Source organism: Colias croceus, chromosome 18, assembly GCF_905220415.1.
Source record: "Colias croceus chromosome 18, ilColCroc2.1".
Classification (NCBI taxonomy): domain Eukaryota; kingdom Metazoa; phylum Arthropoda; class Insecta; order Lepidoptera; family Pieridae; genus Colias; species Colias croceus.
Window position 1 is genome coordinate 54,663 of NC_059554.1, and position 25,727 is coordinate 80,389.

The window sequence follows — 25,727 nt, forward strand, 5'->3', positions numbered from 1 at the left end:
CAAGATGGAAAGCTTTCGTCGCAAATAGAGTAGTTGAGATAGTTTCTACAGTTAATAAGGAACAATGGCATCATGTTCAATCTCACGATAACCCAGCAGATATAGCATCGCGAGGAATGCTTGCTATAAATCTTAAAAACTGTGACATTTGGTGGAAAGGTCCCACGTGGTTAAGAAACAATGAACTACAATTAGAAAGACCAGAATTTATACAAACTGATTTAGAAGAATAGATAGATATATTTGGGGGGCAACGTTACTCGCGTCCGTAGGCTTTGACTCTAGATACCCTACACGTGCTCCCCGGGTAGTGCTAAATGAGTAACCGAATTATACTGGTGGAAGACAATTTGTCCCGGCTAGTCACCACCCATCTGTCAAAGCCATGCCGCCAAACGCTCGTCGTGTTCCGGGATGATGGCAGATGAAGCCCATGTAAAGAAGGGTAAAATAGGTATGAACAGTTGCTCTGCATTGGAGAACCGAATCTGTTGTCCATGTGTTGTTGTCCTGAACATCCTAGTCTTGGAGGGTAGCGGGATCCGAAGAAACGGTTTACCGCTGGCCGACCGCAGGTTGTAGGGGGCCCAAGTAACGAATTAGCCACTCGAGAAAGGCTGCCCCGCCGCCTGTGCATAATCCTGGATTGGCTCCAACGTGCCGATTGGCGATCGGATGAGAGGACCCGTTGGCGATATTCAGGGGGTTTCGGGCGTCCCCGCAGTCTCCAGGCTAGGTTTATTTATGGGCGATAGCATGTAGACATTAGGTGGTTCCATATGCATTGCCTCGTTCAACTTCTATTTTACTCCCCGCCTAATCACTCTCAAAATAAATATGAAAAAGTTACATAAAGGAATACAGAATTCACAGCGGCTGCACTTCCTCTCTCTTCAGGTGCACCTCTCAAATATTCGAGGCTTGCACTCTAATCTCACACCGGTCCACCACCATCTTGAGACTGAAAAGCCGCACCTTCTATTCCTGACAGAGACGCAAATCCGATGTCCAGATGACGCGACATATCTCGGGTACCCCGGTTACATACTTGAACATAACTTTCATTCAAAAGCTGGTACCTGTGTATATGTTCGTGAAGACATTTGCACTCTGCGTCTCCGTGACCTCGAGGAACCCAGTTTTTCTGTGCTTTGGATTATGGCAGATACGGGTATGGACAAGATAGTTTATGCTTGTGTATACCGTTCGCACAAAGGAGATCAGGAGACCACACGGCTATTTAATTATCTGAGTGAAGTAGCAGATGTAGTTCAACTTAGATATCCGAGTGCTGAACTTGTCTTTCTGGGGGATTTTAATGCCTGCCATGCAGACTGGCTGTTCCCGTTCCAGAAGACGGACCATGCTGGGAAAGAGGCCTTTAATTTCGCAACATCCTTTAACCTTTCTCAGCTGGTAGTTGACGCAACTCGTGTACCAGACATCGATAGCCATACTGCCAACTGCCTCGACCTTTTCCTGACGACAGAACCAGACCGTCATGTGGTCGCTGTCTCCGCTCCACTGGGGACATCTGATCACTGTCTGGTAAAGTCCGTGTCTTCATACTCTCCTGCAGATCCATCTTTAAAGGGAACAAGGAGAGTATGGCGTTATAACTCAGCGGACTGGGATGAGATGCGGCATTTTTTTGCATCCTATCCTTGGCGGCAAGTGTGCTTTTCTACCACTGACCCATCCAGCTGTGCGGATAATGTTGTTGGTGTGATTCATCAGGCGATGGAATATTTTATACCATTTTCTGATATTCGCATCAACAACAATGCTAGACCGTGGTTCAATGCCCAATGTAAAGCTGCATTGGCTAAAAAGCAAGCAGCTTTCCAAGCCTGGGTCGATGCTCGAATCCGTAAAGCTCACGATATTCGGGAAAAAAAGAAAGCCTTTAACAAAGCTTCGAAAACCTGCAAAAAAATGCAAAAGAAGGCTCGTTTTGCTCATGTGCGGCATATTGGAAGTAAGCTTGTTTCTTACCCCGCAGGAAGTAAAGCCTTCTGGTCCTTGGCCAAAGCTGTCGAGACAAACTTCTGTCGTCCCACTCTACCTCCGTTGATGAGACCCGATGGTTCTATGGCTCATAATGCAAGGGATAAGGCAGATGTTTTTGCCTCATTATTTGCCAACAACTCTCGTCTAAACCCACCTAGTATTGTTCCACCCACAATTCAACATTGTGGCGTTCATATGCCTGACATCCGCATCACGAACAAGGAAGTTTTAAGAACATTGCGTCATCTCGATGAGAATAAAGCCAGTGGACCTGACGGAATACCAGCTATCGTTTTAAAAACTTGTGCTCCCGAATTATCTCCTGTTCTTACACGTCTGTTTCGCCTCTCGTTAACGACTGGAGTTGTTCCTAAAAACTGGAAGCTTGCCAATGTGCAGCCTGTTCCAAAGAAAGGCAGTCGGTCAGACCCCACCAACTACCGACCGATTTCAATAACCTCCATAATCTGTAAGACTATGGAGCGTATATTGAATAATCGGCTCCTCACGCACCTCGAAACCAACGATCTGCTGAATGATCATCAGTATGGTTTCCGCCATAATAGATCTGCTGGCGATCTTTTAGTGCACGTGACGCATCTTTTAGGAGAAGCTGTTGAGAGGTACGGGGAGGCACTTGCGGTCTCCTTGGACATTTCTAAAGCGTTCGATAGAGTCTGGCACGATAGCCTTCTAGGCAAGCTACCCTCTTACGGCATCCCAAGCAACCTTACTACATGGATTGCTGACTTTCTGCGGGACCGGTCGATTCGTGTTGTTGTAGATGGTTGCTCGTCAGAGCCAATGTCCATCAATGCCGGCGTTCCGCAGGGGTCCGTTCTCTCGGCAACACTGTTTCTTCTTCACATAAATGACATGATTAATCCGAATATATTCAGTTATGCAGATGACAGTACTATTGTCGAGAGTTACAAATCCAGTGCCCGCACATCAAAGGCCGAAACTGAATTACTACGGGAGGATATGTTGGAGCGTTTGAACCGAACTCTTCGGGCTGTCTCCGATTGGGGCGATGCCAATCTAGTCGGTTTTAATGCTTCAAAAACCCAGGCGTGCTTATTTTCTGCCAAACGGAGCACCTTCACAAATACTCCGACTTTCCGCGGTGTATCTCTACCAATAACCGACTGCCTAGAGTTGCTTGGTGTTACATTAACGTCCTCACTCAACTTCGGGCAGTTTATCGAATCCAAGGCCCATCTAGCTGCTAAAAAGCTCGGAATCCTTAACAAGGTTAGACAATATTTCACACCAAGGCAGCTTCTTAATCTCTACCAAGCTCAAGTCCGATCCTGTGTTGAATATTGTAGTCACTTGTGGGCAGGCGCAGCTAGATGCCACCTTGGAGCTTTGGATTCGATCGAAAGACGTGCCAAACGTATAATAAACAACCCTTCACTAGTCGAGTCTCGTCTCTTGAGCCTTGAGCATCGTCGTGAGGTGGCATGTCTTTCGGTGTTTTATAGATTACATTTCGGTGAGTGTGCGTACGGGTTGCACGACCTTATCCCTTCATCTCCATTCCTCAACCGCACTTCGAGACGTGGCGAGGGATTCCATCCCTTTGTTGTAGATATCCCTCCTATTAGAACACGTCGCTTCGAGTCATCTTTCTTAATGAAAACGGCTAAGGAATGGAACTCTCTCCCTAGCTCCATATTTCCCGCACAATACAATCTGGACCTTTTCAAAGCGAGGGTGAACAGGCTTCTTCTAGGCAGACGTGCATCCAAGTAGACCACATCGCCGCTTTCCATCAGGTGGGATCGTGGTCAAACGTCTGCCTATTCATTATAAAAAAAAAAAAAAAAAAAAAGATATCTATTAATACAGTCCCACTAACAAACACTAAACAAGATAAAATTTCATTGAAATTTGAAGAATTTGATACATTAAAAGAATTATTGAGAACAATAGCTTATTGTAAGAAATTTTTGAGATTTAAAAAGAACAAAAGGTGCTTCCCACCTATTACGGTACCACAACCAAATTTAGAAACTCTTAAATTAACACATTTATCTCGTTGGCAATATTGTCAAAAAATGTTAAATGACTTTTGGTGCCGTTGGCAAACTGAATATTTGACCAGTTTGCAACAACGAACAAAATGGTTGAAGAAGAATGATGAATTTAAAGTAGGTGATGTTATTTTGATTAAACAACCTAATTTGCCACCTGGCAAATGGGCATTAGGGCGTATCACTGCCAAACACCCGGGGCCAGACGGTTTCACTAGGGTTTATAGTGTTAAGAGCGGTGATAGTGTAATAAAAAGAAGTGTATCTAAATTGTGTTATCTTCCTATCAATACAGATATCAATTAATCATTTAAAACAAGCGAGTCAATTCATTTCGCATGTAATTGTTCTTTTGCTATGGTATATGTATGTGTATTTGATTAATTGTATAAGTGTAAAATGTAAACCTATCTGTACTGATTATGTGTAAACAAATATTTAATATAAAACTGTCATAAAAATGTATAAAATTGTGTGTAAAGTAAAACATAAATAACAAAGCCTGCAAAGATTGTGTAGGTATTTGATAAATTTATTAAAAATTAAAGTCAAAATTATAGTATCGTAAACAAATGTTCAATGTAATATGTATGTAATGTATGTAACATTCAAATTTAAGGTATATATTGATTTTTTACGGTGTTATTTGTTAATTCATACAGCATGCCGCTTGTTTGTAAGTAAAGGAGACTAATTTCATTGTTATTTGAAAGGACTAGTGTAGTCCTTTGGTGGGCGGTATGTTCGGTTTTTTTCATTAACTACGTTGACGTCTAAGTCACTAGTGTATCAGTCAGTAATAAAACAGATTCAATAGAGGAAAGACGTTTCATTTCAACACAAAAACACGGGTTATGCAAAAACAAGCCTTATTGCCGCAACAATTATAATACGCTTTTTCGCTCTTAGAAGGCCTTCCAACTAAACGTTACACAGATTATGATTGTATTTTCACTATTTTCTAATTAATGTTGGTACCTACGTCCAGTTAGCGGACCAAAAAAAAGTCGTATTAGTAATTAAAAAATGAGTAGGGTCATACCGGTGGGGCGATGGGCACGTCGCAGGCGGCGCCGGCCCAGCCGGGCGCGCACACGCAGCGCGCGGGCGCGGGCGGGGCGGGGGGAGCGGGCGGGGCGGGGGGCGGGGAGGCGCGCGCGCACGTGCCGCCGTTGGCGCACGGCACCTCGCAGTGCGGCTCGTCCACCGCAGAGCACGTCTCGCCTGGATGCGCAGAAGTTATGAGAAATGTGTCACGATATTTACTTTTATATAATAATTCGCCGTTATAACAGTGCGAGCACTCACCGGCCCAACCGTCGCGGCACGCGCAGGTGAAACCGGCGGGGCCGCTCGTGCAGGTCCCGTTGTTATGGCAAGGGTTCGGGACGCATTCGTCTATTTCTGTGAATTGAAAATTCCATGTTATGGGCCGTTTTTAACCGACTTCAAAAAAAAGGAGGAGGTTATCAATTCGACTGTATTTCTTTAACCGACTTCAAAAAAAAGGAGGAGGTTATCAATTCGACTGTATTTTTTTTTGTATATTTGTTACGCGATTACTCCGGCAATTATAAACCGATTTGAATAATTCTTTTTTTATTTGGTGGGTCATACGTCAGAGGTGGTCCCATTGTCACCAGGTCAGGATCTGATGATGGGATCCTGGGGAAATCGAGGCAAACCCTCAAATTTTGTAGGCATATACACTGTTTATCAGAAATTATCTTAATCCATGTAGATTTTTGCATCTAATGGTCACCATCTGATGTTGCTGAGCTGATGATGAATGGTTTAGGAGAATGGGAACTCTGTAACAAAATTATGTAATACCATCGAATTTGAATTGATTCTACTTTTCAGTTTAGATTGTACATATAGGTATAGTCTTGAAGTCGGTTTTTGTTTTTTTTTTTCTAAAAATTATATTATCTACATAAAGCGTTCAAATAAAATATAATTGTATATTTTTATCGATAGGACGCATACGTTCTCTTGCCGCTCGCTGCGTGCAGTTCTTGCCGGCCCAGCCCGGCGCGCAGTGGCAGTAGTAGTCGCTCTGCGCGGTGTAGCACGGCGCGCCGTTCGCGCACGGTGACCCCGCGCAGTGGTCGCGGTCGTCCTGTGCCACGCGTAACTGTTAGCGGCTTCGACATTGAGGCAATTATGTGAGCTGAGTAATATTCAACTGACGTCAAATCGATATTAAGGTGTACCAACTCACCGAGCAGTATCGTCCGTAACAGGAGGTAAGCTAGAAGCAGAGATCGTTTAGTAGGTTAGTGGCGCCTGAGAAAGGTTAATAATATGTTATACGGGTCATCGGAAGAATTAGAAAGATACGAGATCGAGTCGAGCGAATCGAATCGGCGCTAGGGGAACGAACCTCGCAGTCCGTGCCCGAGAAGCCGACGGGGCAGATGCAGCGGTAGGCGTCCAGCAGGTCGACGCACTCGCCGCCGTGGCGGCACGGGCGCGAGGCGCAGTCGTCCACGTCGCGCGCGCACGTGCGGCCCGCGTAGCCCGCCGCGCACGCGCAGTGGAAGTCGTCCACGAGGTCGATGCACGTGGCGCCGTTGAGGCACTGGCCCGTGCAGTCGTCCACGTTCTGGTCGCAGTCGCGGCCCGTCCAGCCCGCCAGGCAAGCGCACGCGTAGCCGCCGCCCGTGTTGTTGCACGCCGCCGCGTTCACGCACGGGCCCAGCGAGCCCTCCGGCCCGCCCGTCATCTCGGTGCATTCGTCCACGTCTGACATGTAAATGAAGTCAAACTCAAACATTTATTTATTCAATTAGACTTCTTTTAGAAGCACTTTCGAATCGTCATTACATATTTTTAACATTTACCACCGATTCGGAAAGCAGTATTATATCTATGGAGAAGAACCGACAAGAAACTCCATAGTTGCTCTTTTAAAATCATGTCAATATTACAATTCAATTTTTCATAATAATATGTAACTTATATCTAACTACATAAACATAATAATGTAGGTATATCATAATATGCCAAAGAACTGTCCTGTCGTTCTTACGCGACAACCGTCCATGGATTTTCATCTTCCATAATATTATATTCCTTAATGCTTTAATAGGCTCCTCTGAACTAATACATTTGGAATTCTGTTGTAAAAGCGTATACCTTGACCCGTAGGTAAATGAATTTTTAACTTTAGCTAACCGGTTAAATGGCATTTCAATTTTATTTCTGTTCTTTGTGCCATAACAGTGTCTATCTCCTACTCTTGTATGTAATTCAGCGTTTTTGTGTACATGCAAGATATTATTAAATATAATATACTGTGATGGTACAATGAGGATACCAGTATTCTTAAAGAGATCTCTTAGTGAGTCCCGAGCACGTAAATTATATATAGAGCGAATGGCTCTTTTCTTCAAGATAAATATAGTACCTATAGATAAATATAATATAAGTCCTCTTATATACAACGGCCTAATATAATATAATTTTTATAGACATATACTAAATACAAAAGCAACCCTATACAGTCGCCTTTATAGAATTCCAGTTTCTTTCACTAGGTAGTTTGACTACTCGCCTAGTCCAGTCTATCGGTTTCGTTTTAATGCAAAAAAGTACAATAGAAAGGTAGAGTGTAGAGCAGTTTAAGTTTTAAAGACAGATTGAAAAATAAATGTATATGACGAACAACTTATTTTTGTCACCGCGTTTATTATGCCTTCAGTTTATAAAATGTTAAATCAAACGGCTGAATATTTGCCGGTCAATGAAACCGTTCGTGCGGCACACACCTTCGGCGCAGGTCGGCCCCTTCCAGCCGGGCGCACACTCGCAGTGGAACGCGTCGAGGCGGTCGCGGCACAGCGCGCCGTTGCGGCAGGGCGCCGAGGCGCAGTCGTCCACGTCGACGTCGCACAGCGCGCCGCCCCAGCCGCGCTCGCACGCGCAGCTGAAGCCGGCGGGCGCGCCGGGCGCGGCGGGCGCGGCGGCCAGCGCGCAGGCGCCGTGCGCGCACGGCGCAGGCGCGCACGGGTTGTCCACGCGCTCGCAGTCCGCGCCCGAGAAGCCCTCCGCGCACGTGCACAGGTACTGGTCCGGCGCCGTGTTCTCGCACGTGCCGCCGTTCTGGCACGGCTCGTGGGTCCCGCAGTAGTTCAAGTCTGAAATATACAATATTGTCTGTAACTTACTTCGAAAAAAATTAACACACAAATTATAATATGAGCGATATGTACGTATATATTATAATATAGATGAACACTTAAATTGGAAGGCTCACATTGACCAAATTTGCTCGAAGCTTAGCAAACTATCTTATGCCCTTTATATGTTAAGGAAAGTAGCAAATGAGAGTCAACTCTAACAACTGCGTATCATACCTATGTAAACTCCATATTACGCTATGGTATAATATTCTGGGGTAATAGTACTGATACAGAAACTGCATTTAAGTCTCAAAAACGATGTATAAGAGCTATATCTGAACCGACAGCTGTGCTCCATATTTAAAAAAAATTTGTACTATTGACTCTACCATGTTTATATATATATGAAGTTATAATGTTTGTAAAATCTAATCCAAGTATGTATGACCACTACCAAAGTAAGCGTAATAATCATAAAATACATATGTATAACTAGTAAAACAAGGCACTTTTCTAAAAGTATTTTTGGAAGGGGTCCAATATTGTATAATAGATTACCTAAGGCAATGACAGAAATAGGAAATACAGCTATATTTAAATCTAAATTAAAAGAACTTTTAGTACAGAAATGTTATTATTGTGAAAGGGACTATATTAATGATAAATCACTTGACATTTAATATGTATAATAACTATTGGCTTATTGATGTGTATTTGTTTTATTATTAATGAATTTGATAATTTAATAATAATATTGAAATTTAGGATAAAATTATTAATTGTAATTCCATATGCCTTGACGGGTAGAATATGGCTGGACCTCATATTTGTATAACACCTTGCATTGTACCCATGTTCATGGAATAAAATATTTGAATTTGAATTTGAATATATATCGGTAAACTGCTTAGATCATTAAGTAATGGATAACACTCGCAGGCGTTTCCCCTTTTGCCGAGGTATAAGATTATTCGAATCGAAAAATCTTATGCTTTCATAAAAACTACTTGCATAATCGATTACAAACACTTTGCGTATTCGTAAAACATCGAAAGGACGTCTGCAAGTGCTCCGCTAAAAATTTCGTTTTGCACTGTCAAGTCTTGCAGAAGCAATTCAAACATGTCGAATATTAAAAAAGATGGAATAATCTATATAATAAATAATCATTTGTGTAAGTATATATTTTTTATTTTTTTAATGTACATTTAAAATTAAATGCAATTTCTAATAATCGTCGTTGTATCTATCGTTTAGCGATATGATCAAGACAAATAATCGAGTCATGTTTACTCAATCATTGATGCGGCCCCACGAGACTATCATGGAAAGAAAATATACAAAGGAGAATGCCCATAAAAGTATGGACCACAGTATAGTGTTGCGTCAATGCCAGAGTGGTTTTGGAGGGTTCTTCGATATTCAAAAGATTTTTACCAATTAATTTTTTTGGGATAAAAACAGGGGTTTTCAAGATATTGAGAAAAATGTGAAATAACCTCAAAACTTAAATAACCCCGATTTAGTTAGGTTTTTGAGTGATTTAGGATAGGATTTAGGTAGTATTTTATCATCTGAAGGTTATTTTTCGTTTAACATATTATTTAATTTAGCTTATGCTTTCAGACAAAGTCTGTTTTGCCACATTTGTTACTCATGATTGTAGTTTAATCAGCTGTAGCTTCGTGCAGAGTAACAATAGATGGCAGTGTTTTAAGTGGTGCAGCGAGACAATGAATTTGCAATTTTTTGCTGAATAATATAATTATTTGTTATTGTTTTTATTTATAAAATAAACTTATCGTTGGAAAGTTATCAAGAATACTTGCGTAGGAGAGAATAATAATCCTTTTGTGTTTACTAATATTCAAGTTGAACACTTTTATACACTTATTATAGTTTTTTAGTCACTTATCCACTATTGTCAACTGATAACTGTATATAAGTCCACTGGAAATACTTATTTTAAGTGCGTTTTTGAGCTTTAATTATATTTTTAATTATTTAAAATGCAGAGAAACGAACTGTCACTCCAAACGTCAACAAGACGACCACGACAATTACATGTCTAATTAGATTTAAAAAAATATTCCCTGTTCAAAATATATTTTCCGATGGTAAGAAAGCCTCTAAATTGCAGAGATTTTTATTAATAGTATTTTTATCTTGATGCATGAGAAAAACCAGTTCCAAAAATGGGCATTCTCCTTTAATCTTTATGACCTAAGTGATAAAGTTGAATTTAGAACGCGATATTGAACCGCACTCCACACGAGACTATCTTGGAATGAAATACAAAATTTAATCTTTATGTACTTAGTGATAGAGTTGAATTTAAAAACTTGTCGCTTAAAAGGTCGTAAATTTTTACGACTTTCGTGACACAAATTATTTTTGTGAATGTGTGATTGTGTTTCATTGTGTGTTTCATAGTGTGAGTTACCCTCCCCGCACCAAAATCAGCAGAAAGTTTAGTTAGAACGTTTGCTAGCGTACTCCTGATCTAAGGTCAACTGTGATAGGATTATGGTAGAGCATAATATTATACTAGCTGTGCCGCGGGTCAAAAATAAAACATTTTTTCACGTAGGTATGGAATACGTGCTCTTCGGGTAAAATCCATCTACTGCTTATGTATAAAATGCGTAGCCAAGCAAACTGTAGTGTGTAATCTATTGTATGTGTGCGACGATTACGGTTGAAAATATAGCTATACTTCTCGCGCAGGCAAACTGACTAAAAAACTTTTTTTATACAGGGCAAAGAGCAGTCGAGTACCTTGATCGCAGAGGATGCCGCCCCAGTTGGTGTCGCAGGTGCAGTCCCACGAGGAGCCGTTGCAGTAGCCGTGCTTGCAGCCCGGGTAGGGCTGGCACTGCGCACACAGCTCGCCTCGCCAGCCCGGCCGGCACCTGCGCACAGACCCGCAATGAGCTTCCGTTACACACACGCGGTTGATTCGTACGATCGATTTTACAGGCATTAATTACTTACAGGCATTCGCCGGGTTTGTCGCAGCGCCCATGTTGCGGATGGCAACCGTCCTTGCACACCGCTGAAAGTAATCGAAAAAAATCATTATCTTCATCGTTTTATAAAAAGTCAAAATTCAGATCGTCTGTGGATAGGTTCGCTGGATACTCACGTTTCTCACAGTTGTCGCCCTGCCAGCCGGGCAGACAGCGCTTGTCGCCGGCGGGCGAGCACGCGTAGTGGCCGAACTTGTCGTCGCGAGCGCGGCAGAAGGTGGTGCAGGTGGTGTTGTAGTAGTTGGGCTGGCACAGCACGCGCACGCGATAGGCGAGCGCGGCGGCGGCGCCCGCGTGCCGCAGCGCGTGCCACTCCGCGCCCGGCTCCACGATGCCCGACCACCACGCCTCCTCGATCAGCCCCGTCTCGTCTGCAACCGATCGCGACCGTCCGTTAGGGGTTTGATAGTAACCATACAGTGGAAACTTCGATAGGTTGCGGATTGAGCATTGTTATTAAGCCATATTATAACAGTTTAGATGGACACAGATGAAGCGGAAGAAAGAGGACTACGATAAAATGTATCCAAATGGATCGAAACAAAACTAGTGAGAGTACCATTCTATTATAAGAGCGCGTCACATACCGGGATCAGTGTAGTTGTAGTCGTCGTAGGCTTGCAGGATCAGTGTGAAAGAGCGCTGAAAAAAAGAAATCGTTTATTACTTAATCGTTATATTCGACCTGATATCGAACTGATGAATGTCGAAGGATTACAGCTGTATAGTTTTAACCTTTTTTAAAATAAGTTATGTTCTAGACTTTGTAAGATCTCTTTCCGGTACGGTACCCTATCACCCTCATAGCCGATTTTTATATATACACACGAGTGATCAATAATAATCGGAATAACGTAAGACGGAGGTGACTCACCGTCCAGCGGAAGGAGAAGGGAAGCGCGAGCGTGTAGAGCGGGTCGGCCAGCGTGAAGGAGTCGGTGCCCAGCACGGGTGAAGCGGCGCGGCCGAACGAGCACGCGCCCGGAGCCGCCGCCGACTGGTACTCCTTGAGGCACAGCGCGAAGCGCGTGCGGCAGGCGCGCGCGCACACGCCGCCGGCGCCCCCCGCGCCGCCCGCCCCCGCGCCGCTCGCGCCCGCGCCGCCCGCCGCCGCGCCGCCGCCGCAGCAGGCGCCTGACGCCAGCTGTAGCCGGTAGTTGGAGAACTCGAGGATCTGCAGCTCGAACACGCCCGCCCCCGCCGCGCGCTGAAACCGAAATTGCTCTCGTTATTATCTGAAACGAGTAGTTGCCTGAAGGCACATAAATAGACGACGATCTAAAATTATTACTTGTAATAATTGTTATACATATATTATAGGTGAGTGATGTCAATAACTAAAAACAGTTTAATAGTTTCTAATTTTGCTAAATACGGAGTAGGAGGGCCCTTTTTTATAGTGGGGAAATCTTCCAAAGATGCCCACGGCCCCCGGGGAAGGAGCCGTGGGTTATGTCGGATTCTTACCGACTAAAACCCCACTATGTGTTCCGTCGAGCCGCTTTAATGATGGGGCCGCGGCCCGCGGGTATTGGTTGGAATTCTTCCGCGACGAGTAGCAGTGGCGGTACGTTCATACAAGCCGAAAAGCCCGCCTAAGGAATTCGCTACGAGACAGGAAAATACCCAAATTCACTTTTGAATATTCGCGCGCAACGAGCAATTCAAAATTTGCTCCGAAATTCAATGAAAACTCACCAAGAAACAATGTCGAATTCCAGTCAAACTTTTTAATTTCATCCTTCTTGCTATCTAAATAAAGTCGTACTTTGTATAAACAGTGCGGTGTCCTTCTTGAGTGACATATAGTTCTCTCGCTTGCACTCGTGGGCTTTTACCGGGCTTTGCGCTTATCTCTTCTAACGTATGAAATTTCGTTGAAGTAGCTACATACCTATCTATAGAATTCTATAGCAATTTATATGGCCAACAAAGCCGGGCTTTAACAGTGTGAAGATAGTTACGATTGCGCGTCGTGCGAACGAACGAACGTCGTGAATATTATTGTTAGTATGGTTTAGCGCGTGATTATACCGGTGTAATTTAGGTTAAGTTTTTCGAATTTTGTGATAAAATAAGTGTCGCGACACAGATTGTATTGTAAATTGTGATGGTTTGCTTTGTGCTCAGCGGGGAAAGGTAAAATCATTAAACTTTACTGTAAAACAACGATTAATTTCTTCATCAAAACCAACTCCCGATTTGTGCAGTAAGTAACATAAACCAAATTTTAATTGTAATGTTTACGAATTAATCGATTTCATGAATGAGAATTGGTTAGAAGAAGTCTTCTGATGAAACTTGCACATATTTTGGTATTTACGATTCTTGCTAGTTGTTCTTCCACGGAGCGTGCTTTCTCAGCGTTAAATCGAATTCATAGGTAGGTAGGTACGTATTTAAGAAATACACAAGGCCAAGAACGCCTTTCTGAATTAACAATGACTGTCACTGAAAAGAGCTGTTAATTGAATTAAAACAATCACCTAAGTAGGTACCTACTTCTATTCTGATGTTATAAAATATTTCCTTCAGAAAGATCGGCGTTTTCAATTAGAATATACCTAAATGATCTGTACAATTTTATAATATAATGTCATACAGTTTTATATAATTTATAGATATAGATTTTAATATGATTGTAATGGTAAACGTTTGACTCAACTGTTTGCGGGCGCGCGTGAAGATTTAGAAGATTTGATTCGGTATGTTCACATTTTTTATAAGTTTTATAACGAACATAGGTACCTACTTAGTAACACAGTGTATACCTAATTCAAGAAAAGGGTACCCAGCAAACACTTCGAAAAATTTGGGCTTGCCCAGTCCTTACACCCTAGGCACGCCACTGACGAGTAGTACCTAGGGCCCTAGCCTAGTAAGTTTAAGGATCAGGAGGAACAGCTCTCCATTTACTTATAGTAGCTAATCTACATGAAAATTCCTATTTATAGGATTTATTCCTATTTATAATAACTAAATAGTTATTAATAGTTCAGTATGTACGAGTATGTTTGGGTGTGTGTGTTATTAATCAAATAGAAATAATAATTCACTGTGCAACAAGTTGCAAGAAGTTTTTCCATGCCTTTATAATATGTACTTTAATTTTTTCATTGTTGTATTTTATATATCACAAAGTTTATATAATATAATTTTACGGTTGGCCAAACACCTGGCGTGGTTTTTGGTACATTCAGAAGGACTTTCAGAAGACACCTAATGCATAATAATTACCTATACGCTCCACTTGTATGAATTAAGACTTGTTACCTCCGACCTTAGATTACAAAATAAAAGGTATTTTGTAATCTAAGCCTCCGACCATATAGGGATACAGTAGGTACGCTAGGTTAAATCGTTTAATGCCTATTAAGCTTATTTTTGTATCCCGATGAGTTTCCTTTTCTTTCGTTCATAATATTATGGACAAAATGTGTCATAAAGTGGTATTAATGGTTGCCATGATAAGCGGTGATCAAGTAAAATATCAGGTCGCGCCATGGCAATACCGTCATGTCATGGAGTAAGGGGACGATTTTGGTATTTTTGGAATTTGGATATTTGAATCTTGCCGAAGAAGTTTCACTTCTGACACGTGTACTCGGCGCGCACGCTGTTTACTTTTAAAGGAACGAAAGAAGTGCTGTGAAAGCTATTCTCACTATCACAATCGCCGGATGAGAGCTCTCTCTCGTGTGGGGTCGCTAGACAAGCTGTCGTTAGACATTTTGAATTACTTATCAATTATTAACACATGAATTATGTTAATAAATAAGTAGATTGGTAATAAAACAACGATAAAAAATAACAAGAATAGATGCTACTATATTGTATAGTTAAATTACAAGTATACAGTTAATTATAAAGAAAAGTAAATCTATACATATAATAAATCTGTAGAAGAGTCAATTCTGTACATTGAAAATATTGAAAAAATAAATAGCAGGGGGTGTTACTGGATCGATACCAAACCCAAATATGTGATTAAAAAAATTTTTGTCTGTCTGTCTGTCTGCCTGTATGTGAAGGCATCACGTGAAAACTAGCGGTTCGATTTCGATGAAACTTGGTATAATTATACCTTATTATCCTGGGCGTAAAATAGGATACTTTTTATCCTGGAAAAATACGTAGAAAAAAAATAATCTTAATTTTTCAGTTTTATCCATAGACGTTGTTCCGTAGAACCGCGAACACACGTTGCGTATTATTATAGGCCTAGCCGTATTTGGGAATTGGATCCAATAGATATTTATAAGATTTTATTGTCAGAGGTACCTACTCAAAATGGAGAAATAAACCATCCACGCGAAGACCGACATCCGCGCGGACGGAGTCGCGGGCGGAAGCTAGTATCAAATAAAAATACCTAATAAGAATAAAATATATAATGATGTGTTATAAATATTTATGTTATTTATAATGCTAATTTTTACTGCACCCCCAGCCTTCCCCCAGCAAATACAAAATAATACAAGATAACGCAAAATTAAAATTATATGAAACGAAACAAGACTTGATTGACAGCTGACATATTATTCAAACTCAAACTCAAACATTCATTTATTCAATTAGACTACTATTTAGTAGCACTTTCCTCTTATGCTCTATTATGCTCTCAGATTATGTTATTTTGCTATTGACAAATTATTAATGACATGTAGTAGGTATGTACCACGCATGTTAGACCATATTTTGTAAAATTATAATATAAAAATAATTTTTTTAAAACCAACACAAGAAATTATAACAATCTTATTATATGCACAAAAGAGGGTAATAATAGGTAATTGAACATTCAGAACGAGATGAGAAAAGAGAACATACGTTTGTTATAATGTATCCTAGAATAAGTCTCAATGTGTAATTTTTTCAGAGCAATAAAGTGTAAATAAATAAATAAATAAATAAAATAAATAAACATAAGACGCAACATTACGAGCGAAATTTGTTTGAAAGGTCAATTCAAAAAAAAATTCGCAAAATATAAGCTTAAGTAAACTTAATAACATTTTGTTTGTATACCGTACGTACGTCACGTACGGTATACAAACAAAATGTTATTAAGTTTACTTAAGCTTATATTTTGCGAATCTTTTAGGTCTAGTTACGCCTTTAAAGTGATTATTTGATACGAACGATGTAGGATCACTGGGAATTAAATGCACATCATCCACTCGCGCGCACGGAAGAGTGTCTAAATCGCAAGTAAGCAAGTAGCTTGGTACTTATGGCCGTCAGGACCGATAATGAAGACGTTGCCATCTTTGGTCCAACATTTGGCGAGACCAAATTTCTTCCGAGCGACTGTGAAGGTTTCGTGTCGCGATTTTGTCAGATATTCAGAGAGAGTGACACCGGTCGCGGTGCCTTGAAACTTGATTTTAGAGAACCACGCAGCATTCTTCCCTGCCATATCTCTGAATTTAACCGACAAAGGTCGAGGTTTGCCAGAATAAGTGGCCGCATGGCCCATCCGATGACGGAGGACGGACGGATGACAGCGAGTGAAGGAATCAATATTGAGATTCAGCGACTGGAGCTTTGGCTTTGAAGTTGCTAACACTAACTAGAGCTTTAGTGTCTTCTTTGTTCTCTTCCTTGACTTCATGTAATAGGAGGATCTTACGACGGATGCGCAGTTCCTGAATATCATGGAGCTTGAACAATATCTCAACTTCACTCTGCAGGATTTTAAGCAATGACATTATAAAGTTTTGTAAGAGAGCAAACTCAGTAGTGATATTTTCGGAGGCGGGAGTGTTGTTGGACTGCAGTTGCGTTTGAAACTTAGTCAAGTTCTCTGTCATCTATTAGATATTGTCTCTTAAGTTCACCATCTTAAATAATAATCAGTGTTGGTGGTTTTGCAAATAAAAAGGAAAACTAAGTAAGGATTATATGCTGGATTATGGCTGCATTAGCTTGGAAACTCATACATTTATATAAGGAAAGTATTTTAAATTATTTTTAAAACTTTTTTAAAACTTAGTTCTAGGTCTAAGTTTTAAAAAAGACAAACACGTCTAAGTCTAAGTTTTAAAAAAGATTTTTTAAAACTTAGACGTGTTTCCTGCCCTCGGAAAAAATCAAACAACATTTTTCAAGTTTGATCTGTTGTTTACTGGAATAGAATAATGACAAAAAAATGTGTATTACATACACATCAACAAAGAGATATTTTGTTTTGTAGGTACAAATAACTAAGAATTTATGAAGAATTATGTGGTATTGTAATGGAAGAATTTGTAGTTTCATTATCAAAGAAAAACCTAGTTCCCGTTCCATTCAATTCATCGTAATCGGTTCAGTAGTATTTGCGTGAAACAGTAACACATACACATTACACATCCATCCATCCTCACAAACTCGCATTTATAATATTAGTAGGAGCAGGATAGGAAAGGATTTTAAGATCTTTAATACAAAAGAAAAACATTTCATGCCTTTTCAATTTTCATAATAATATTAATTTTTACTCACCAAGCTAGAATCTTGCATTATAAGGATCTCCTTTTCTTGTGAGGAAACTAGTTATAGGTACCTTAATTTTGACTGAAATGGCCCAAGTGTTTTTTTTCTTTTCAAAAATCTAAATAAATATTTAAAAAATCAGTTGTCAGCATTTACTTTACCAACAATATTGGTTGTTCTTACTAAAAATTGAATACCAAATTGTTATTGTGTGTTCTTTGGAAATTCGTAAAGATCTGTAGTTAAATTTGCAGTTGAAATAATTTGCATGCTGTTTAGTAACAGCTAAACATGCTGTAGGTAATATAGTATTGTAAGTTGTAACACCTTCATATACAGTGGCGGTACGTTCATACAAGCCGAAAAGCCCGGCTTGCCTAAGGAATTCGCTACGAGACAGGAAAATACCCAAATTCACTTTTGAATATTCGCGCGCAACGAGCAATTCAAAATTTGCTCCGAAATTCAATGAAAACTCACCTACAAACAATGTCGAATTCGAGTCAAACTTTTTAATTTCATCCTTCTTGCTATCTAAATAAGGTCGTACTTTGTATAAACAGTGCGGTGTCCTTCTTGAGTGACATATAGTTTTCTCGCTTGCACTCGTGGGCTTTTACCGGGCTTTGCGCTTATCTCTTCTAACGTATGAAATTTCGTTGAAGTAGCTACATACCTATCTATAGAATTCTATAGCAAAATCTATGGCCAACAAAGCCGGGCTTTAACAGTGTGAAGATAGTTACAATTGCGCGTCGCGCGAACGAACGTCGTGAATATTATTGTTAGTATAGTTTAGCGCGTGATTATACCGGTGTAATTTAGGTTAAGTTTTTCGAATTTTGTGATAAAATAAGTGTCGCGACACAGATTGTATTGTAAATTGTGATGGTTTGCTTTGTGCTCAGCGGGGAAAGGTAAAATCATTAAACTTTACTGTAAAAGAACAATAAATTTCTTCATCAAAACAAACTCCCGATTTGTGCAGTAAGTCACATAAACCAAATTTTAATTGTAATGTTTACGAATTAATCGATTTAATGAATGAGAATTGGTTAGAAGAAGCCTTCTGATGAAACTTGCACATATTTTGGTATTTACGATTCTTGCTAGTAGGTAGTTCTTCCACGGAGCGTGCTTTCTCAGCGTTAAATCGAATTCATAGGTAGGCTAGGTACGTATTTAAGAAATACACAAGGCCAAGAACGCCTTTCTGAATTAACAATGACTGTCATTGAGAAAGAGCTGTTAATTGAATTAAAACAATCACCTAAGTACTTACCTACTTCTATTCCGATGTTATAAAATATTTCCTTCAGAAAGATCGGCGTTTTGAATTAGAATATAAATGATCTGTACAATATTTTATAATAATATAATGTCATTCAGTTTTATATAATTTATAGATATAGATTTTAATATGATTGTATTGGTAAACGTTTGACTCAACTGTTTGCGGGCGCGCGTGAAGATTTAGAAGATTTGATTCGGTATGTTCACATTTTTTATAAGTTTTATAACGAACATAGGTACCTACTTAGTAACACAGTGTATACCTAATTCAAGAAAAGGGTACCCAGCAAACACTTCGAAAAATTTGGGCTTGCCCAGTCCTTACACCCTAGGCACGCCACTGTTCATATACACCATGTTTGAATGCAAATAAAGTACTTATTTATACGATTTGCGTATAACTTCAATGGCCTGTATTAGGTCAACATGATATAAAACAACCGGGATAATGAAAGAACACTATGATAGCTGAATGAATGAATGAATGAATGAAAGAATGAATGAAAAATACTTTATTGTACACCAGACATGATACATTTTATAAACTTAACAACAAATTAACCAATGTACAGTAGGCGGCCTTATCGCTGGCAGCGATCTCTACCAGGCAACCCAAAAAAGACGAGGAAAATAGTTAAATTAATCGAGGTGGTGCATAATAAATAAAAGTGCATGAATCAGAATAATATATTTATATACTATAACTACATAGTAAATACATACATGTATACTAGCATTATAAATATTATATACTTACACAGATAATATAATGTATATATAAATATATATAAGGTCACATACCTACATATAAATACATACATACATATACATACATACATACATATAAGCATTTACAATAAACAAGAGGGTTAACATTTAGCCTGCGACAGTTTACTATAATAGTTTTTAACTTTATTTTTGAAAGCAAAAATCGATTCAGCACGTCTTATTTCTTCGGGTAACGAATTCCAGAGGTTAATGACGGAGACAGTGAAGGAGGAGTGAAAGAAATTAGAACGGTGGGAAGGAATACTTAAGGTTAAAAGGTTAGAGGAACGGAGAGTTAAGGAATGTTCGTTGAGAAACTTGAAATTTTCTTTAAGATAGGAGGGGGTCTTAGGATCGAATAAGATACCGTATAATAAATGCAGCATATGAGTATACCGGCGAAATCGTATAGGAAGCCATTCAAGTTTTTTGCGGAAATTGGAAACGTGATCGTATTTGCGGAGACCAAATACGAATCGGATGCACAGATTTTGAAGGCGCTCTAGAGAATCGAGTTGTTTCTCGGTTAAATCGGGATAACAGGAGTCGGCGTAATCAAGGATGGGGAAGAGTAAGGACTCTGCAAGGGAAATCCTAGTTGGTATGGGCAGGAAATTGCGCAGCCTGCGTATTGAGCCTGCAGCGCCAAACAACTTTTTGCGAACGACTTCGAGGTGAACTTTCCATGTCATGTTTGCGTCAAAGTGAATGCCAAGGTTCTTAACAGATTCACTGAAAGGTATTGACGTTCCATCCAAAGTTAAATTCGGAATAGTGTTCCAGTCAATCTTAGCAGTCAATTTAGAGCTCCCTATGATAATACATTGCGTTTTTGCCGGGTTTACTAAGAGACCGAAGTTTTTAGACCACTGGTTGATATGTTCTAAATCATTATTAACCTGCTCAATAGCTTCAGGAAGTTGAGAAAGTGAAACGTGCGTATAAATCTGCAAATCGTCTGCGTACATATGGTAGGGAGAAGATAAATTGTCTGAGATAGAATTGATGAAGATGGAAAAAAGGATTGGAGACAACACGCTACCTTGAGGAACGCCAACAGTGATATTACACCATGATGACAGTTGATCATCTATTTTGATCCTCTGTCGACGTCCTTGGAGATAGCTCCGAAACCATTCAATTACTTCTGGAGATATGTTAAGAGAACAAAGCAAACTCAATAATATGTCGTGGTCGACGGTATTAAATGCGTTACTGAAATCTAACAGTGTGAGTAGAGTGAGTTGCTTGTTATCCATTGCGTAACGAATGTCATCAGTAATTTTAATAAGAGCAGAGGTCGTGCCATGACCGGGACGGAATCCGGATTGGAAAGGATTAAACAGGTTATGTTTATTTAAAAATAAACATAACTGTTGTTGGACAAGTCGTTCAAGGGTTTTAGAAAGAAAGGGTAGGACACAGATGGGACGAAAATCGGAGAATATGGATGGATTGACTTTTTTTGGTAGAGGAATGACAAAAGCTTCTTTCCAGGCCATGGGAAACTTATGAGAGGATAAGGATTCATTGAGAATATGAGTTAACACAGGAGCAATAATATCTAGGATTGGAATAATCATGTCACGGCCAATGCTGTCATTACCGACGGCTTTCGACGCTGTAGACATAATGTTCTTCTTAACATCACAGACAGTAAATTGTTTAAAGGAAAACGGGGGAAAATTTGGAGTTGGTTTAGTAGAAAGATAGTTTAAAGTACGATCCTTAATATTTGCATCAAGAGCAAAGGAAGTTTTTGAAAAATGACAATTTAATAAGTCGACATTAAGGTTAGCGGGCAGAGAACTTTGAGATGTTTTACCAACTCCAAGAGTTTTAAGAAACTTCCATACCTTTGTTGGATCGCCGTTCTCGATCGTATTATGAATGTAGCGCTGTTGTGCATCCCTACACATAGTATTGCAGCGATTACGAATTGATTTAAACCTCTCCTTGTTAGTATCTGAATTGTCCACTTTCAGTTTCGCCTTTGCTCGATTTTTTCTGTTCAAAGCCGTTTTTAATTCCTGCGTCAGCCATGGTGCAGGTAAATGTTTCAATTTCACTGGCCGTAGTGGAGCATGTTTGTCGTAAAGCTGGATCAAAAAGGAGTTGAATAGGTCAACTTTCTCGTCAACAGAGTGTAGCTGCTAATTATTATTTATGATGCATGCTGATTCGAGCGGATTAAGAACTTTAAGCTGCTGATACCTACTGCTTGACCTAAATTACGTTTATTGTAAATAAATTTCATACAAAAACACTAATTGTAAAATGAAACAGATCTTTCAGTTACAGAAAACAATACCTTAACTTTTACGTTCAATTCTTTCACTTAAGCGATTTAAAAAAAGACCGTCAATAATGAGGATGCTTTGTATTAAGTGTGCGAAACTCGACCAAAGATATAAAGAACGACAGATAAAACAAAAATAACATGGTTTTCAGTACAGTAAATAGATTGAAACTGAAGCGAATGGCGGCGAGGCGTGTCGGCGCAGGCCCCGCTCGGGCCGCTTCGCACGGGCCCTGGCGCGCGGCTCTACGCACGGCTTTCTGCGTGACACTCACTCCAATAGTTAGGTATACGCGCAACACTTATTGATCACAAAACATAAGTCAAGTTAGGCTTGTTGATGTCTTTCTCTTTACTAAAGAATAACACGAGCATAGTTTATAAATTTATTTGAATCTCCTGTCAACGATAGGCATTGGGCATTGACGATACTAACAAGAAGTGTCTTGCTGCAACAAAATATATGTATGAAATTGTAAAATGAAGTGCAGCGCTTCATCATCAGAAACAGCAAACTGTCTCTAAGTCATTTATGTATATTTGTACCCTTTTGCTCTTCCCCTTCTACGCGGCGCGGCGCCCGCGCCTTTTGTATGTTTTTAGAATAAAGACTAAATTCAGATTTCGGATGATTTCAGGTAATTTTTATTTTTATGTAAAAATATTAATCTGATTTTAAATACAAGGAAAACTTTGTCAAGTGTAATTACTGTTATGATTTAACTTGTGGTTAAACGTGGTGTTTATTTCCATTGTTTTAAATTAGAATTAAATTAAGTTATTTGTAGTTTCCCTTGACTCATATTTTGAAATCGCGAAAATATAAGTAGCTAGTTTTCTTACACAATAATTTTATGATTTGTGATAATAAAATAAATAAATAAATTTCTTTATTTGCATAATGTGTGTAAGTACAAAGATAATAAAATTACATTATAGGTCGAATCAACACATAAGCCATAGGTAAATGGCGTGCAAATAGGTATATCAGCTCCGCAACATTAATTTATATAAAAAGTACATTATTTCATTGTCACATTGTAAAAGGTACACATTATAATATATATATTCATTAGTCAAAATTAAACATAATATCATTCAATGTCACAAATTTAAATAATCCGATACATTATAGAAATTTTTATTATTTAGCCACTCATATAGTTTTGTCTTAAAAGGACCGATATTTAACATTTTTATAGTTTCGGGAAGTTTATTGAATATACGAATACACATAGCATGACAATTTTTGGTATGTAACAAAGTGGTCCTGGGTGTTTTATTGTAAACAAGTCTATTTGGATGACGGTGGTCGTGGCTGTATATTTCTTGGGCCGTGTTAAAAAGATATTTATGTCTTTTTACAAAAATACAAATTTCGTAAATATATAAGCACGGCAAAGTTAACAACTTGAGTTTAATAAATAGCGGTTTACACGATTCGTACGGACCTACAGCTACGCCACAAATCGCGCGTATACATTTTTTTTGTGAGATGAACTCTTTTCTGATGTTTACGCCATTACCCCAGATTATAAGACCGTATCTCAAGATAGATATTACATGTGCGTGATAGGTAGGTATATAATTTTTTTTAAACACAATATTTCACGACATAGGTAGGTACTTGAGCAGTATTACTGTATAATTAATAAACAAGCTCTGACAGTATCGAGTGTGACCTCGGTCAGTTATTTATGAATGTATGTCCGCGCATACCGCACGGCCGCATGTCCCCGGTCGATATTTAATGCAATCGAATATTTCATACCTGCGTGTATAAAATACCAGCACATAAGTCAAATGCGCTGGCTTTTTTTTGTAAATTAGAAATCTGCTTCAGAATTAGCAATTTAATGTCTAAGGACATGTTTTTGCGATCAATTGCGCTCGAATATGATATTTAGGTATAAAAAAACGTTACATAATTTTTACCGTTTAATTTTTATAGAAATACTAGCGGTCCGCCCCTGCTTCGTCGCCCGTGACACATATTCACGTTTTCTCTACATAAGAACCATCCTCGAACTTCAAGGAATATTATAAAAAAAGAATTAACGAAATCGGTTAAGCCGTTCTCAAGTTATGCGCTTACCAACACATTTTGGGATTCATTTTTATATAATTCGCACCTTCGGTAGAACAAGGGCATAATTGTCAAAAATTGCCAAAATGACTTAAATATGCAGAAATGCTTTAAAAAGGCCCTTTCAACTGGAGGGACAAAGACATTCGTTTAATTCCTACAAAAAACAGCCAGATTGAAATAATGGCGTTGTCATTTTGGCGCTATTTTGTTTCTCTCTTGGCGAGACAAAGTCTCATTGGTTAGTTGTGCCATCGGCGGGGACTGAGCTAGCTGTCACTTGGAGCGCTAACGTCGTTTATGTAAATATGCCCTATAATGTTTTTGATTTCTGGAACGACAAGGCCATATCTGTCACACTTATGCCTAGTTTACGATTTAAAAATTGGGAGGACAAAGTCGTTCAGACAATTGTGCCCTTGTCTGTCCAAGATTTGTTATACTCCATGGTCTTAAAAGTAACATTTTATTCCGATAATTGCTGTAGAGAGCAAAAAAACAAGTTAGTTTTTTAGAAATTTAAACGATAGGACTGCCAATCAAAATACTTACAACAAACACCCACAAATCTATCCTCAAAAACTTTCGAGTTTACATAATAAATAATAATATTAGTAAGATATTTATTCGTAAATAATTATTTTTCTTTTTCAAATTTGTTTTTGGAATGTATTATTTTGCTGTGAACACATTGCCTATAAAATCGATCATACATAAATTAGGGGACCCAGCATAAAGCCGATGCCGTCCATTCTGGAATGTAAAACGTGCAAAAAAAGCTGGCCCAATATCAATATGCACTCCGGCAGAATACATAAGCCTTATAAAAAATGCCTCGAAAAAGGAGGAATTATTTAATGTCAAGGAATTGAATTATGATTCTTTCTTGTTCTGTTATCTTAATATAATATTATTCCAATTTTTAAAGCGATTCCAAAGAATTTTGCTAGGAAACATAATAGTTTCAGATTGTTGAAGATGTGTAATGGCTGATTAGTAAGTTTTGATCTCTATTTTTGTGATAAAGTACTGCGGCTTTCTAAAGTGTTTAAGAAAATAAAACATTTATACAAAAAAACACGTTATTATCATTCCAAAATTATTAACTTAAAGCTTTAGATATGGCCATATTTACAAATTAATTTTCTTGTTGGTGGAACAAGGGCACAAATGTACACCTGCTTAAGAAAAAAATATTATTAAAAAAAAACTAGCAGTTTTTAATATTTGTAAACGATACACCTAAAAGAATATAGTATATAGTTTATGTCATACAAAGCAGAACAACCATAAAAAAATTATTATCATAGCTAGACCACATTAAGTACTACAAATATCTTAAAATGGCTCTCCTGTAAAATTGCAAAAACTGTAATTGTGCCCTTGTTCTACCGAAGGTGCGATATAAGAGATAACGAAAACTTTATCCCTAAGAAAAACTATTCGTTCAAAATCTCCAGACTCCACTTATAATTTCAATTAGAAAATTCCATAGTATAAATTTATAAATTATATTTATACTTATATTTATAAAGCATTTGAATGCCATAAAACAAAAAATAAAAATTCAAATTCCATAGTGAAAAATAAAAGAACACT

At 38.9% G+C, this 25,727-nt stretch overlaps 1 protein-coding gene and 1 long non-coding RNA gene across 2 annotated transcripts in view; one reads left to right on the forward strand and one right to left on the reverse strand.

The window, feature by feature from the left end:
• Window positions 1-25,727, reverse strand: part of LOC123699939 (protein serrate) — a 50,391-nt gene that overhangs the window by 16,459 nt on the left and 8,205 nt on the right. The window contains exons 2-11 of the mRNA XM_045646986.1: window positions 12,080-12,412; window positions 11,793-11,847; window positions 11,322-11,576; window positions 11,171-11,231; window positions 10,955-11,088; window positions 7,823-8,191; window positions 6,436-6,797; window positions 6,039-6,171; window positions 5,358-5,453; window positions 5,092-5,273 (exon numbers count right to left, since the gene is read on the reverse strand). Coding sequence (XP_045502942.1) covers window positions 5,092-5,273; window positions 5,358-5,453; window positions 6,039-6,171; window positions 6,436-6,797; window positions 7,823-8,191; window positions 10,955-11,088; window positions 11,171-11,231; window positions 11,322-11,576; window positions 11,793-11,847; window positions 12,080-12,412 — 1,980 coding nt within the window. The remainder of the gene's footprint in view (window positions 1-5,091; window positions 5,274-5,357; window positions 5,454-6,038; window positions 6,172-6,435; window positions 6,798-7,822; window positions 8,192-10,954; window positions 11,089-11,170; window positions 11,232-11,321; window positions 11,577-11,792; window positions 11,848-12,079; window positions 12,413-25,727) is intronic.
• Window positions 12,934-18,811, forward strand: LOC123699940. Its single transcript, XR_006752577.1, has 3 exons — window positions 12,934-13,539; window positions 14,080-14,083; window positions 18,799-18,811. It is a non-coding gene; the product is annotated as an uncharacterized LOC123699940 (long non-coding RNA).